The sequence below is a fragment of the Sus scrofa genome, chromosome 4 (genome assembly GCF_000003025.6).
Source record: "Sus scrofa isolate TJ Tabasco breed Duroc chromosome 4, Sscrofa11.1, whole genome shotgun sequence".
Lineage (NCBI taxonomy): Eukaryota > Metazoa > Chordata > Mammalia > Artiodactyla > Suidae > Sus > Sus scrofa.
The window spans coordinates 69,610,391-69,627,648 of record NC_010446.5 but is presented as its reverse complement, the minus strand read 5'-3'; the positions used below and the strand labels follow the sequence as shown (position 1 = coordinate 69,627,648).

Genomic DNA, 17,258 nt, shown 5'->3' with positions numbered 1-17,258 from the left:
AAAGAGTTTGGGGCTTTTGAGGCATGAGCCACATGTCCCCTTACATGGCCATGCAATAAACCTTTCTCTGCTCTAAACTCTGATGTTTTGGTTTGTTTGGCCTCACTGTGCATTGGGCACACAAACTTGCACTGGATAACAGAATGCTGGTTAACAGGGGCTGGGGGAGGGGAAAACTAGAGATCTATTGTGCACCATCGTGCCTGTAGTTAATATTGTATTATACACCTAAAATTTTGCTTAGAGGGTAGATATTATGTTGTATTCTTAATAATAATAAGTAAAGTGGGTCAGAGAAAACTTTTGCAGGTGATAGGGATATTTATGGCACAGGTTGTAGTGATGATTTCATCGATTAATACTTATCTCCAAATTCATCAAATTGTATACATTAAACATACAGAGCTTTGTATACATCAAAGGAGAAAGAGATATAGAGATAGACAGGTTACTGGATTATCTGTCCTGTTCTCCAGTGTATCAGAATAAAGGGCAGTGAGGGCACATGATGAACCTCAAATCCTCTGGAGAGCCATTAAGCAAGTGGGTGTAAAAGCCTGTAAATGGAATAAGGAAAAAGTGGTGTTTTCTCACACTGTCCAACAAATGTGACTTTCAGAAATTTTGTGTCACAAGGAGATAGCAGAGGGTTAGTATTGCCTGCTTTTTCAGACTTAATAGACTATGTATATATATTTTTTTTTGGGGGGGGGTCTTTTTAGGGCCACATCTGCAGCATATGGAAGTTCCCAGGCTAGGGGTGGAATCAGAGCTACAGCTGCCAGCCTACGCCACAGCCACAGCAACTCAGGATCCGAGCCACATCTGCAACGTACACCACAGCTCATGGAAATGCCAGATCCTTAACCCACTGAGTGAAGCCAGGGATCAAACCCACGTCCTCCTGAATGCTAGTTGGGTTCGTTTCCTCTGAGCCACGATGGGAACTCCAACATATTCTTGTTTTTTTAAAGTTGAAATGTCCATACCCATATCTTTGACCAATTTCTACTAGAAATGCTTAAAAGTTGTATTAGATCTTAATACTTTCATTTTTAATCAAGGGTCAGAACATTGGTGCCAGAAAGCTTAAAAAGAACAAGAAAAAAAGAGAAAACTCAGTGTTAGATGGATGGACCTGAAATCCAAATGGATCTGAACCCTAACTGCACTACAGTCTAGTTGGATGACTTTGGGAACATTAAAGCCCTCAGCTCAGTGTCTCACAGGCACACAAGGATGGCTCAAATGTGTTGGCCACCATTATTACAAGCCAAAAGCAATTCTTTAATACTACACAGTCAACAGACAAAAATAAACTGAGAAGTTAAAAATATGGGAGTAGCTAAACATGCCCATCAGGTTAACTGTCCACCATCCAAAGATGTTAATCTCTTCACATTCTGCCCCCAAAGTATAGCACTGATAAAATACAGTGTCACAACTAAACATTACCAAACAACAAGCCACTTGTCTTCTGGGATAAAGTGGTTTGGAGGAATCACAGTTTCAAGGTACAGCTAATACAAAGCAATGCTTTTACCAGGGCAATGCTGATTTTCAAACAGAAAGCCTGGTCTCTTTAATATTTGTAAGTCATCATCCCACCATTATTTTGCTACAGGTTCCAAAGACCAAAATGGGTGTGAATCTATGTGATGAACCCAAAGCAGACTCAGCCCTTTCACAAGGGAGCTCTGATTTGTTAAATAAAGCACACTGTCCACCCACACCGGGTGTGGGGGTATCATAAGCACAGTTACGCAAATCCAGAACCTAGACCTGAAAGTTAACAATATGTATTTTTAAACTGAGTTTTCAGAAGCAGGAATTTTAGGAGTTGACTGCATGCCAGTTGCTATGTTTTCAGTTAGGTTTACACTAAAAAATAATTATGGTACCAATATATGTTCCCGCTTATAAATATTCATGATAGGTAAGCACTGGTATATAAAATCTTCTCTTTTTACTTAAAGTAGCAGAAAAACTGATATGTATGACACTTGATCTATCATTTTTGTGAGCAGTTTTTATATTTTGATATCAATATCAATTCTAAAATAATCATATTAGAAATAGATAACAATTTCTGCACCAAACCCATTCATTCATCCTTCATTCTTATAACACATATTCACTGAGGACCTACTTAGTGCCAGATAATGTGCTGGGTGCTAAAACTAAAGTCAAGCTTTTTAAGTTTCTTCTTCATTAGTATCAACTACTTAGGATAAAGTTACGAGGAGAAATGACAATGGATTTACATCCTGTTATGGTTGTACGTTTATTAAATTTCTATTAATTTCTGTATTAAGCAATTACAGACTTAATTAATCCTTTCCACTTTTCTACAGACAAAAAAAATGACCCCATCCCAAATACTTCTGTGTTGGGAAAAAAAAAATGCCAAAGCCATAAAATGAACACTTCAGCTATAAAAATGCATGATATAATAGATGTCACCTTCTCTTATTCAGGAAGGTAGCTTTCTATAATTTTGCCCTTTGCCTTTCACAGTACAGTAACCTGAAGTCATTTCAATAGGATTTTACTTTGGATAAAGTACAAAAATATTCATCTATAAGAAGCTGTTAATCTTTCCTCGGCAGCTGATGGCTCTCTCTGCTTTACTCGAATTTTGGGCAATCAGTGAAGTACAGAGTCCTGTCACCTCGGAACCCTTCAACTCCTTGGAGTCACCCTCAGCTTCCTCCTCCAGGCTGTGGGTAGCAGTAAGGAGGTGTGCACCTTAATGCCTGCAAACCCACCTTACCTTTCCAAAAAGACTTTAAATAAAGAGCCACGGGGTTATATAGATACATAACAAACATTCAAACCATACTTTCGAACTGATGGATGAGGAAGAGAGATATCAATGAATAGCAATGGTAATCTGTGAAGTATGGGATCAAGAGTTGTCAAATTATTACCTATTAGCATTAGTGTAGTGATGAAGGCACCTTCCATCCCACTCCTTTGGGCGACCAGCAATGTCATTCCACCTTTCCTGCTCTCTGAACCTTCCTGCAACAGGCAGCACAGTCCAGGGCAAAGATGATGGGGGATCTGGCTGCTGCAGTAGCTTACTATGGCCACAGTAACAAATCGCCACTAATGTGTGGTTAACACAATTCTAATTTACTATGGTACAGTTCCATAGGCCAGGAGTCCGAAATGGGTCTCCCTGGGCTAAGGTCAAGGTTTTAGCTGGCCCAGGTTCTTTTCTGGAGGCTCTAGAGCCGAATCTATTTTCTTGTTTATCCAGCTTCCAGAAGCTGCCTGCATTCTTTGGCCTTTGTTCTCCTTAATCCACCTCCAAAGCCAGCAATGGCTAACTGACCTCCTCTCCTGCCTCCTACTTGCAGTTTTATTCTGTGATTATACTGGGCCCACCCAATAGTTCAGGATAATCCCTCATTTTAAAGGTAGCTGATTAGCAACCTTCATTCTACTCTGCCAAGTAACCTAACGTATTCCCAGGTCCTCAGGATTAAGGTGTGAATAACTTTGAAATTAGGGGGTCTTTTCTGTCTACCATAGCTATAATCTACCTGGAATCAAAACCCACTTCTATTCCTGAGCAGCCTTGCAACCTTAAGCAAATTGGTTAATTTCTTATTGGGTTAGTCTCTTCTGAAAAAAATAGCTTAATAGTCACTTCATGAACCACAGTGAAGATTAAATGAGATAATATCTACAAAACACTGATGCACAGAGCCTGATACAGTCATTTCCATCTTCCCTCCATTCCTCTCAGACGTCAGCATCACATTTGGTTCCAGGTTCATTTTGACTCCACAACCATGCTCTCGGCCTCACATTACATTCCTTCTACAAGAAAGTCCAATTGGAGTTCCCGTCGTGGCGCAGTGGTTAACGAATCCGACTAGGAACCATGAAGTTGCGGGTTCGTTCCCTGCCCTTGCTCAGTGGGTTAAGGATCCGGTGTGGCCGTGAGCTGTGGTGTAGGTTGCTGTGGCTGTGGCGTAGGCCGGCGGCTACAGCTCCAATTGGACCCCTAGCCTGGGAACCTCCATGTGCCACTGGAGCGGCCCAAGAAATGGCAAAAAGACCAAAAAAAAAAAAAAAAAAAAAAAAAAAGAAAGTCCAATTGCTGGAAACCACTGAGTCATAGGAAATTTTACATACATAAATGACCTGCAGGACTAAGGTAAGCATTCCAAGATTTCACACTGATAAAAGTCGATTTATATTGATCTGGCATAAAGTCTTAACTGACTTCTCTTATGCAAACAGATGATAAATTTAAAGGTTTAGCCAGGATTTATCAGCAGATTGTGATTCCAGCATTGAACAATCCTCAGTGGGGACAAAAGTGGCATTTCTGAACTTTCCAAGACCCGGTAAACAGTCACTTTGAATGACACACAAATAAAGAGCAAAGCATGTGTTTTTTTTCGCCTCTGCGTTCCTCTAATTTTCACAGTAGGAACACTATCTTCAGGACCTTTTTCTTTTCTTTTTCTTTTTTTTTTTTTTTTTTTTGTCCTTTTGCCATTTTGGGCTGCTCCTGCGGCATATGGAGGTTCCCAGGCTAGGGGTCGAATCGTAGCTGTAGCTGCCAGCCTATACCAGAGCCACAGCAACGAAGGATCCAAGCCGAGTCTGTGACGTACACCACAGCTCACGGCAACGCGGTACCCCCAACCCGCTGAGCAAGGCCAGGGATTGAACCCGCAACCTCATGGTTCCTAGTCGGATTCGTTAACCACTGAGCCACGACGGGAACTCCTTCAGGACCTTTTTCTTAAAGTTACAAAATAAAATTGTGATACAGCCTGAAAGGTCTCAAATGGTAACAAGACCAATTCAAACTCTGCAGGTAAATGTAGGACCATGCAATAACTGATTAGTCATTTAATTAAGAGCCACACATGTGCTCAGAGAGCTCCCTATCACCTCCTATGCAAAAACATCAAAATTCACCTGTTAAATTCAGCAGACTCTTGAGCAGAAAATGACTTTGCTTTCAGCTGCCCACATCCTTTTCCTATATTTATTAGGAGAAAAGGGAAAGAAACAAGAAAAACATCCACTAATGATGGCAACCTAGTTCTTCTCCTTCTCTAGGCAGTGGTAACAATGTGAGGGCTCTAGAGCATCAGGGGTATTTGTTCGGGAGTAATTAAGTAATTAGAAAGAGGAAATAATTGACTTGTGTGATACAGTCTTGTCAGCAACTCAACATTTCAAAACAACTCATTATCTACATAACCTTGAAATCTTAACAACTCAAAAAAAAACACTCATTGAATTTTTATTTTGACTAAGATTTAATCTTAAGGAGTTCCCTGGTGGCCTAGAGGGTTAAAGATTGGCACTGTCACTACTGTGGCATGGGCTTGATTCCTGGCCTGGGAATTTCTGTATGCTCTAGGCACGGCCAAAAAAAAAAAAAAAAAAAAAAAAAAAAAAAATTATCTTGAAAACATTTAGGAGTTCCTGCTGTGGCTCAGCAAATTAAGAACCTGACTAGCATCCAAGAGGATGAAGGTTTGAACCCTGGCCTCGTTCAGTGGGTTATGGATCTGGCTTTGCTGCAAGCTGCAGCATAGGTGGTGAATGTGGCTCAGATTTCAGATGCTGTGGCTATGCTGTAGGCCAAAAGCTGCAGGTCCAATTTGACCCCTAGCCTGGGAACTTCCATATGCTGTGGGTATGGCCCTAAAAAGACAGAAAAAAAAATTTTTTTAACCTTCTTTCTTACCAATTATAGCATTTTGGGGGTGTGAGGATATGTGTGTTGGGGGAGAGGGTTGAAAGACGGAAGTAAACCCATCTCACTTTTTTGCTACACAGACCCTGTTTTTATGTGATGTTTTCTTCTACAATAAATTGGAAAGAAGCTATCTATATTTAAGTCTATTATTAGTAAACAGTGATTTTTTTAAATGCACCTAATTACTGACTAAAACACATCCTATTATTCAAGACTTTCTGGAAATGACTTTCTGGAAATGAGTTTCCTAGCGCCACCCAAATCATATCTTCTAATCCTGCCACTACCACTGACCCAGAATGTTGGTTCCTCTAAAAAAAAACCCCAGAGATTAAAAATATTTAAAAAGAATTTATCAAAGTTTTATTTTAAATGTGCCATCTTTTTGTATTATGAAAGATATACCTATATATTATGACAATTTAAAAATATAAGCATAATATAAATATATAGAATATATAAAAATAAAAATATATTCCCTGGTTGTCTAGTGGTTAGATCTCTGTGCTCTTGCCACAGCAGCCTGCATTCAATCCTTGGTCTGGGAGCTGAGATCCCACATCAAACAGCTGCACATAGCAGCCAGAAAAAAAAAAAAAAAAAAATATATATATATATATATATCTCATAAGTGAAAAAAATTATATAGTATAAATAAATATTATATATATATGCATCAGAAAGGAAATAAAAACCATTCCACAAAGTCATCACCTAGATATAACCACTGTAAGAAGTCTGGTGGGGTTCCAATAATGGAGGTTGCTTGAAATAACATTTTCACGGATTACAAAATAAACAAGTGATTTAAAGGCACTGAAGAACAAGCAAAAGAAGGCAGATACTGAAGGGCAGTCAACCTTTAAAGAACAGACCCATAATGAATTAGGGCCACAGTAGATAGCATTTCCTCCAGGTTTGCATGGGAGAAAGGAGCTGGAACTCCAGCAAAAAGCTACAATATTACTGTTTGAGGAGTCAGAGTTTGAAGTGCTGAAGTGGCTGGAAATCAAGAAAAGAAACCTAGAAAAATATACATATAAACATCCCTCAAATTGTGGGCCAAACTTAGAAGTGTGCATCTGTGGAGATTTCAAAGAGACCCGTAGAAGGAATCAGCTGGAAGATTCAAAGTACTGAGCAAGGATTTCAGCTACTGCCCACTGCTGGGGAGACCAGAGTTTTAGAGTTTGAAGTCTATCGAAGAAAAGAAGCTTGACAAATACAAATATCTTGAGCTTTCTATAAACTCATCTTTTTTTTTTTTTTTTTGGCTTTTTGGCTTTTTGCCATTTCTAGGGCCGCTCCCACGGCATATGGAGGTTCCCAGGCTAGGGGTCGGATTGGAGCTGTAGCTGCCGGCCTATACCAGAGCCACAGCAATGAGGGATGCGAGCCGTGTCTGCAACCTACACCACAGCTCACAGCAATGCCGGATCCTTAACCCACTGAGCAAGGCCAGGGATTGAACCCGCAACCTCATGGTTCCTAGTTGGATTCATTAACCCCTGAGCCACAGTGGGAACTCCTATAAACTCATCTTTATAAAGAGTAAATCTAAGCTCCAACAAGTTCAAGGGTATTGGCCAGAAATACATCTGCACACTAGAACAAAATTCAACACTCTTCAGGGGAAGACAATTAAATTCCAAATCTAGAAAGATAGTGTTTATAACAAAAGATTGGGTGAAGATATGCAGCAACTGGAACTCTCATAGAGTATGTACTGGTGGAAGCGCTACAAATAGTGCGATTACTTTGGAAAAGTGGCATTTTCCCAGCTGGTTGTGAGTGTGTCTTTACTCTGTGATCCATCAGCCTTCTATGGGTTTCCAGATTTTAACCCACGAAAGAACTAAATATATGTCCACGAAAAATCTTGTAAAACAATGTTTACATAGGCTTTACTTATAATAGTCCCAAACTGGAAATAACTAAATGTCCATTAACTGAATAACAGATGACCACATGTAGTATACACATACACACCCACATACATAATAAACATAATATATATGTACATATACATGAATATACCACTGTTTATATAAAAAGAATACAAACTACTCTGCAATGAAATAGCATAAATGAATTACTGATACAGGTAACAACAGGTAAATCTCAAAATCTTTTTGTTGATAGAAAGCAGCCATACGCAAAAGCAGATCCTGCATAAGCCCATTTAGATGAAGTTCAAGAACAGGCAAAACTAAATCAGAGCTCAGGGATGGGGACAGACTAGAAAAGGGCATTAGAAAACTTTCTGGAGTGATGAGAATATTCCATACCTTGATTAGGGTGACAGTTACATGGGTATATACATTTATGAAAACTAATAAAATGGTTCAGCTGCAATCTACACATTTCAGTGTACATAAGTTTAACCCCCCAAAATGTCTGTGGTATATCCCTGCAGTCTTTTATATTTTTAAGAAAGATAAAAGCAACCCCAGAGAGTTCCCGTTGTGGCTCTGCGGGTTACAAACCTGACTAGTGTCCATAAGCATGTGGGTCTGATTCCTAGCCTCACTCGGTGGGTTAATGATCTGGCATTGCCATGAGCTGTGGTAAAGGCTGGCAGCTGTAGCTCTGATTCCACCCCTAGCCCAGGCATTTCCATATGCTTGCAGCTGTGGCCCTAAAAGAAACACAAAAAGCAAACCCCTGATATTGAGCTGTTTGCTTGGCACTCAAAGGGTGAGCCAAAAATACTGCCTACCATTCCAGTGAAACAAATGTTGCCCAGCTGTCAGCCACTACAGCCACCCCTGACAGAGTGGTGAGCCTGGAGGGGATTTCAGGATGGAGAAAAACAGGATACTAGCCCTAGACAGTGAAGATGCATAACTAAGAAATCATTTCAATGAGCTCAGACTCTTGCACCTTCCCACATACAGAAAAGCTCTAAAATCACTAACTTGAGGAGTTTCCTGGTGGCCTAGGGATTGATGTTGTCACTGCTGTGGCTTGGGTCACTGCTGTTGCGTAAGTTCAACCCCTGGCCTGGGATTTCTTCCACATGCTGTGGGCATGGCAAAAAAACCAAAAACAAAAAACAAAAAACAAAATCATTAACTTGAGATGTGTTTTTTTCTGATTAGCAGTAGTCTTTTGAGGTTCAACTACATGATTTATTTATTTATTTATTTGCAAAAAACTCCTCTATATCCTGGTTCCTCCCTTGTCTCTTGCCTCTTCAGAACAGTTCCTCAGAGCTAGCTGAGAGGCTGTCTCCTGGGCTGTATAGTCTTCAGTAAGATTCTCAAATAAAACACAACTCAGCTTTTAGGTTGTGTGTTTTTATTCAGTTGACAGTAGCTACCACACTTTGCTCTGCTGCTGAAGGTAAACAATTGCCCAAACATTAGGCCAATCTTGAGCAAATATTTGATTAAGTGACCAAAGAAAGCTGCTCTGTGATTTTTATGGAGAAAGCAAAAATAAATTCACTCCATAATCATGAATACCTACACTGGCAAAATCATGAACACTGTCTAAATCAATAAAATGACCCCCAAACTAATTCTAGTGTCTGTTGCTTACTTACTAACTACTGATTTAGCCGCAATCCATTCCTCTTGCCTCAGAAGAGATCTCTTAGGGTGTTCAATCATAGCCCCGCCCCAGCTGCCTGAGAGTATGTTACCAACAGAGCAAAACCCTGCTTCCTCGAACCCTCTCTAAAATCACATAACACAAACCTAAATCCTATAAATAGGTCCTTTCCAAAACTCTTTTAGTCATGATGAATGGTATGTGTTCTTTCTTGCTGTCATAAGCAATAACTACTCCAATTACCAATAACTCTACTCCTCGTGGTCTTTGGCTGAGGTCACTGACATTGTGTATGTGAACATATTCTGTTTTGTATTTTTTTTCTTACTATATCTTGAATATGGTTTTCTACATCTTCATATATTCTACACTATATTTTTATGGCCAGTATAAGTTTCTATCATTTGGACATGCTAGAATTTCTTTAACTAGATCAATATTTTTTGGAAACCTAGTTTTCTTCTAATGTTTCACTCTTATAAGCAATCCTAATGAGCACTGCTGTGGTTAAATCTTAAAGAATGTTCATGATAATCTCACCAGGAGAAGTTCTTTTAAATAAGATTACTGGAATTACTGGCTCAAGAGATATGAAACATAATACTAAATTGCACTCTCATCTGCATATAAAATTTTAGAAGTTTATTGGAGGACAGACAGCATTTCAACCCACTTCAAACAGGCTAGCATTCTGGTTAACTCTCAGTTTAGCTCTTATCAGTTCTGCATCTTGTCAACACCGGTGTCCTTTGCCCTCACAAACTTGACTGCTCAGAGACATTTGACACGGATAACTCCCCCTCTACTGCTTAAATATATCCCTGCGGAGCTTCCAGAACCCCACAGTCACTGGATTTTCCTCCCATGCTACTGGGACTCCACTGTGGCCCCTCTTCCTCCGCCAGACCCTGCAATAAGGAGCGTGGCCTAGACTCCCTGCTTCTCCATCAGACTCTCTCACCAGGTGACCAACCTACACTCATTTCATATTTGTGACATTCATAATTAAATATTCTCCCTGGACCTCGCCACTGAGCACCAGAAACACAGCCTTCACTATCTAACGGCCCCAAACAAAATTGCTGGTCCCCTCCATTCCGCTAAACCTGCCCTACCTCAGGAAATGACACCAGCCTCCACCTAGATGATCAGACAAAAATAAAAAACAAGGGGGTTAACATGCTATGAGAAACCTGGTAGTATGAAAAAGGCACCAGGTAAGAAAAGAAACAGAGTGATTTCAAAATGAGTGCTTTTAGGTTGAACTTGTCTTGTTTCTTCTACTTCCACATTTCCTTTTTTTTTTTTTTTAACCTTTTTTGGAGAGAGATTTATTGAGAGAGATAAACAGAGTGGGCCATCTCAGAAGGCAAGGGAGTGGCCTCTACTTCCATACTCTCAATGAGACCATCAAGTGTGACACACCTAGTAGTTCTGTTACTGTTTTCTTTTGTTCTAAGAAAAATAAATGTATCAAACACATACTCTAAGCTCGTTCAGTACTCACAAAAATCCCATGAGATACTATTATTTTATCTGCCAAACGTGGGCCAGGGGTAAACTGAGGCACAGAGAGAGGCACCCAGCGGTATCATTCAGACCATACATCGGCATTTTCCTAAAACACTTCACTTATAACGGAATGTAATGGAAGAAAACCCCCCTCTATGAATGCAAGGCCATTAAGCATCAAGTCACTGTAACTAGGCACCAAAATGTGTCTGGAAGCCAAGCCTGATGCACATTGTAAAATGCAAACCTGGGGCTGCCTACAACCTACACTGGAGCGGCACATCGTTTGCACACGAACTCCGACGCCCGGGCAAAAGGCCCAGGAAGCCTTTGTCTTTGCACACGACCCCCAAAGATGTAGGCACCCCCTGCAAGTTGTGCCTCGCCGCGCCGGGAGGCCTGGAGGGGACCGGCGGGACCATCTCGGTCGCGCGCGGTGGCGAGGCCCACGACGCATGCGTGGCCCGGGCGCTTACCTGGTGCGCCGGGTGCGCAGGAATAAGACCAGCAGCAACAGGGCCGCGGCGAGAGCCAGGCCCCGGGGGCTGAGTAGCTGCGGCAGCCACGGCTCCGGCGAGAAGCGGCCCATGCCCGCCGACGCGTCTTCCGCCGTCTGGATGGCGCGCGGCTGCGGGGACAGCGGGGGTCTCTCTCTCTCTCTCTCTCTCCCTCCCGGGGCGGCGTGGCCGGAGACTCTGCAGCCGGCGGAAGGTCAGGGTCCGAGCCCGGGAGGCTGGCCTGGCCGCGGCTTCGCCTGGAATGTCACCGAGGGCCCCCGGGCCGAGTCTCAAAGTTCCCGGACTCCCCTCCCCCTGCACACCCCCCTCCCACACGCACCGCCCCGCTCGACTGCCGCCTCCCGCCAGCAGCTTCTGGAAAACGGCGCGCCGGCCCCCCGGGGCAGGAAGAAGGGCCAAAGAAGAGGGGGAAGGGGCTAGGACTTCCTGAGCACCAGCCTCCGAAGGCCTGAGGGAAGGGGATTTCAGTTCTGAGTCGAAAGTGAGTCGCTCGGGTTCGTCATCTCTTTAGCCCGCGCGCCTCGGGAGGCTAAGGAACCGGGAGCGGGGTGGGATGGGATCCGGCCCCAGGGATCCCGTAGGCACCCTCTGACCCCGGGGCTTCGCTGCCCTCCACTCGCCGCGCGGCTCCCGCGCCTCGTGTGCGCCCAGAACTGTCTTTGAGGCCCGGAGTACGTGGCCCAGGGTCGGGCTCCAGCCCCGGTCCTGATGGGGCGCACCGTCCAGGAGGACAAAGAGGAAAGGAGCTATACCGAAACAGACGCTAAGGTACTAAACACAAGTCGTCCAAGGCCCGCAGGTGGACTTTTGAAAGCATAAGGGAGAAACTTTGAGAATTTCTTTTCCTGAGTCACGGTCATTCACCACCAGGGACTTCACACGTGTGTCGTTTATGCTCCCCACCAAACTTGGAATGGAATTTTTAGCCACGTTTTAGAGAACAGATAATGAAGCGCTGGTTAACAACTTACGCTAGTCACTCAATTGATAAGTAACAACCGTTCTAATCAGGGCTGTTCCAGTACCACTGAGTTCTTTCCTCTCTGTTAAGATTTTATTTGAGCAGGTCTCTGGACTTTTAGAGCAGCTTCAGAAGCTCCGTTCCCCTGACCTTTGAGTTTTCCAGCCCAGCCTCCCCATTGCCATTCCCTACAACACTGACCTGTCCAGCTTTGACCCTGTTCAGAACTCTTGATGGTTGCCTTTTTGATAAAGTCATAAATCTTCGACCTGCAGTGAGAAGCCCTCCACAGTTTGTCTCGTGCGTGCCTAGTACAGTTGCATGTTCATGGAAGTCTGAGTCGCTGGTGCCTTGCCATCAGCCCTTTTACACCTTTGCTTTTGATATTCCCTCTGAAAAATATTTCCTCTCTCCTCTAAATACAAAAATTCTACGTACCTCTCAAGGCCCAGCTCAAATCCCACTTCCTTCTAGAAATTATTCCTAACTCATTTTTTAATGAATCTCTCCCATCTCCATACTTTTATACTGTCTCTATTTATCATTCCATTCTTTGTCCCTCTATATCTGAGTTATTTCTGTCTATGTCTGTCTTGCCTGCTTTAGGTAAGAACCATCTCTTAGACGACCTTGTCTGCACCTACTTTGCCGTCTGTGATCTGGTCCACCACCCTGGACTTGAGATAATGTAGTTGGAAGTGCTTCACCTGTGCCTGGCTCTTAGTTGGTGCTCCAACACTGGATTACTGCTGTGTTGATTTCCTAAGCCTTAAAGCTGGGAATGATTGGGTGAGCATGAGAATGTTAATCTTTGTGAGTTTCTTCATCTTTGACTTTTATGCCAGGGTTTTTCTACTGCCTCTCCTGTCTCCTGTCATAGACTCAATGTTCCAGGAGATCCAACTGCAACAGGATCCAGGTGCTATTAGATCCAATGACTATTCTGTCTCCTCCAAGAAAAAGCAAATTTGTTTCCATTACTGCCTGGCCAGCAGAGCCAGTTTACAGAGTGGTACCCATGCCGAGCATTTCTGCACTCATTGCAGAAAGCCCTTCTCACTCATTTTCACAAGAATTCTCAATTTTTGTACTTTCGTTTTCCATTTGATGTCCTGGATGACTCTTCTGTTTGAAAATGGAGGTTAAAGTGTTCAGCATTAATCAGTTTATCTGAGCATTTACAATGTGCCAGGCAGCCTGCTAATCATTTTACCTTATAACAGTAGTAACAGAAAACACCTGTGGCTAATCACATTGTCTTAGGTAAGTGGAAAGAGGAAGACTAGAGTGTCACCTACTATATCTGGTTAGCACCTGTGTTCTCTTCCTTTGATATCTGTATAGTATCTTATTTAGAACTCTTTATGGTATACACTTAATACATTTCGAATATATGTTTCTCTTGTGTTTTCCATTTCTGTTAAAAAGGGACCACCCTACTATAAAGTGGCCTGGTTGAAATAAAATCTAAGCACACCTTTTATTCCTCTTTTGCTTTTGTAACCCAATATCAGTATCATTATATTCAATCCAGTTCAACTTAATTTACCTCCAAAACATACCTTTATTCCCATCACTTCTCAGACAGGTGACTAGCTGACCTTCCATATCTGTTTCCCCCTCCTCTTCAGTAATAGTCCTTGATTTTTAACTGAGCATATGGCTGCCCATTATAAAGGCTGCTTTTCCAGACTTTCTCGTAGTTAGATGTGAGCATGTGACTAAATTCTTACCAGGAGGCTAAGTCTAAGGTATTACTTCAGGAAAGTGTCCTTAATAGGAATGGCCAGGCCTTTTGCCTCCTTCCCCTTTTCTGCTGATTAGAATGTAGACCCTACCTGGAACTCATGCAGCTGCCTGTGTACATAGACGTATATCCCCAATATTGCATTCAGTATTTGTTGTTTATATGAAATTCAAATTTGACTTGGCATCCTCTTTTTTTCTTTTTTCTTTTTTTCCAAATCTGATAGCTCCAGCTTAATTTCACCACAGGGGTTCATAAGGCAAATAGGTAAGGCAACTATAAAATTCTAGCTTCCCAAGAGCCCCCTTTGGAAATTAGCCATGAATTTATCTTTCAACACCAGCTACCTAGTGTTACTATCTTGTGTACCTTGGCTACACTAATTAGGCCAGAATCCGAAGTCAGATCAAAAATAGTCCTGAGTGGTCCTTAGACTTTGAGGTATCCAGATCTGAAAATGTGTTCAGTGTAGACAGCAACTAGTGTAGTCATCTTTCTTCAGAAAATACTGATTGTGAGACGCATGGAGAGGAATATACAAGCAAAAACCAAAGTGGAATCAGAGAGTCAAGGGAGAGGGTGATATATTGGTGGCTCTAAAGGAAGAGCCATGAAAATCCAGATAACAGGGCATACTCCAAAGCCCAGGTGACTCTCATCTACCAGGAAGTCTAAGCTTTTAGTGTCTCTCTCTGTCCTCATATAAGATGACAGCTTGAATTCTGGCCCTGCTTCCCTTAAGGCCTTCTCTTTTGAGTCTAAAGAGCATGTTTGGAAAGTCAGTAAAACTTGAATTTCTCTGTATTTCAACTTCTATTGTCCTACTTCTCCTGCTCTGACTCTGAAAATACTAATTCACTGAACGGAGACCTCCAAGTCCACCTGTTGTGTCAGTAATTTTTGTTAAGTACAACGCATATCTGTGGCACTGTACCTGGCCTGCTGGGGTTATAAAAGTGAAAGAGATAGCTCTCCCTCCAAAGAGCTGGACCAAAGAGGACTAAAAGGGTTGACATTGGAAAGGAGAAAGAAAAGAGACTAGTCAGCATGAGACCGTGGGGTGAGATGGAGGGATTTAAGATCATGTACCCATATGGCTACAATCCTGTAAGTTCCCAGGAAGCAAAGAATGTGCTGGGGGAAAGAGCAGATTGTAGGCTTCAGTTATTGAGAAACATTTGAGCACTGCTGTGGAAACTGTCAAAGAAGAATTCCATATTTTATTTGTTCTAATACTGGGAATTTCCTAAAAGCAGGTTGGAGTACTCAGTCGTGAAAGGCCCCATTAACCTTTGACATAAAATGTAGACTGGGTTTGAGTCATATCTTTAACTGAAAAGAATGGCTGCAGTTATTGTTTTTCTCTTTTTCATGAGCTATGTGTTAACTAACTTTGACTTCCTCTCCCATTCTTCTAGAGTGAAGACCACTTCTGGGCAAAATTGTAAAGCAGAGGAAGGGAAGAAAATGGAAGAAGCAAGAAGCAAGGATTGAGAAGAACTGCCATGTGCCAGGTACTGCTTTATGTTTTACACACACATTTTATCTTATCTTCACAATCAGATGTAGGCATTACTGTTTCCTTTTGATGTAAGGAAAACCAAGACTTGATGGGCTTCAGGGCACCCGGTGATTCATCAGCTTGAACATTCCACAGTGGAGTCTCCTCTCCTTTCACAGCTCTCCGTAGAGCTTTCTTTCACTGACCCCTTCCCTGATCTGTTCCATCATTCTGGCCTCCATTGTAGGAATCCTGTTTTTCCCTTGAGTGGCTCACAACCAGAGTGCCCTGTGGGAATGGTTGGGCCTCTGCTTTGTACTTGACCTGCCTCAGAGCTGCCTTGCTACGTTGGAGGCCAGTCTCCATTTTTCCATCTGAAAAATGACATAAAACTCTGGTCCCTATAGGTTTATGCAGATAAAATTATGAGCAGTCAATATGACACTCAAAATGCCTGGAGCATTCCCCATCCCCTGGTTTGTGTTTTTTTTTCTTGCATTTGAGCACCTTCTGCTTCATTGGCATAGAGTGTACTTAGAAATGAGTTTGTCAGACAAGCTCAGCCCAGCTAAGGTGTTAGCTTGTTGATAGATTACTTCTGCCCAGTTAAAATGTAAAACATACATTTCTTGTTTTCTTAAGGTGGCTATTCTGGTTGCAGCTGAGATGGCAATGGTGGTCTATATATTCTGAGACCTGAGACTGCTATTAGTTTTTGTTTAATTGGCACATATTAAACAGTGAGGCACCTTAGATGCTGGACCTTAAACCATCTGAACCTTAAACCACAAATGCTTTTGCTTATTCTCTCTTTAAAATTTAAACAGTTGCACTTATTTTCCCTTTACTCTCCCTTTCTCCTAAAATATACAGCCGATGTATACTGTGACCCTAGCACTCAGCTTACATATATAGACATGGCAGGCAAGGATGCTTCTTAAATAAAATGCTGTTGAATGAACAGATAACCACAATAGTGCTGTTACATTTAAATCTTTTTTTTATAAGGTAAAATTTTAGGTGAGACCTGAATATAATTATTTTGAAGCAGCTTTAAAAATGGTGGTGCAGATGACTTTGATTATCTCCAAGAGGAAGGAAAAGATTCAAGAGTTTTGTCATTTCTTGTTTAATAGTCTTGGCATTGCTTATACATGCTTGAGTTGTGAATACACGGGGTTATAACACACAATCCGGTGCTAAACCTTAGTTTCATTCTCTTGGTCTGACCCTACTTTCCATGCCAAGATTTGAGGCTCTCCATCTCTGTTACTGATTCCCTGGCTTTTTGCACTTTTCGTTTCCTGATTAGCGTTTTAACCCAGATTTCTGAGGACAGAACTCACAAAGATCCTTACCCCTAACGCTCCTCCCCACAAACTCAGCCCCCCAGCTGTGTCCGTTCACTAAGAAAAAGTTTTAGACAGTCAGGAACTTTGGGGGAGAAGATTTGTGGGTAGTGGGCCAAGATGATTCTTGTAGAAGCAACAAAATCCCTGGTCCCTGAAATAAAATCTACCTATACCACCTCTCCCACCAGGTTCTGCTGTTTCTACCAGGTTCAGGAGGGGTCCTGGGAAACAGAGTCAGAGACAGACCAGCACAGAACTTTATTAGGATGGAGTCTCAGGATCAGCACCAGGGGTTGACAAGTACAGGAAACAGACAGACAGAGGGAGAAGTTGGGTTGGGGTACACTCTCCACCAGAGGCTCAGCCCATGAA

The 17,258-nt window shown here is 42.2% G+C and overlaps 1 protein-coding gene and 1 long non-coding RNA gene across 3 annotated transcripts in view; one reads left to right on the top strand and one right to left on the bottom strand.

The window, feature by feature from the left end:
- Positions 1-11,696, bottom strand: part of LOC100738003 (25-hydroxycholesterol 7-alpha-hydroxylase-like) — a 177,179-nt gene extending 165,483 nt beyond the window's left edge. Inside the window, exon 1 of the mRNA XM_021089296.1 lies at positions 11,284-11,696. Coding sequence (XP_020944955.1) covers positions 11,284-11,396 — 113 coding nt within the window. The 5' untranslated portion in view covers positions 11,397-11,696. The remainder of the gene's footprint in view (positions 1-11,283) is intronic.
- LOC102167557 overlaps positions 11,673-17,258 on the top strand; it is a 293,103-nt gene continuing 287,517 nt past the window's right edge. For both annotated transcript variants that reach the window (XR_002343278.1, XR_002343279.1), the window contains exons 1-2: positions 11,673-11,806; positions 15,452-15,547. This is a non-coding gene — a long non-coding RNA (uncharacterized LOC102167557). The remainder of the gene's footprint in view (positions 11,807-15,451; positions 15,548-17,258) is intronic.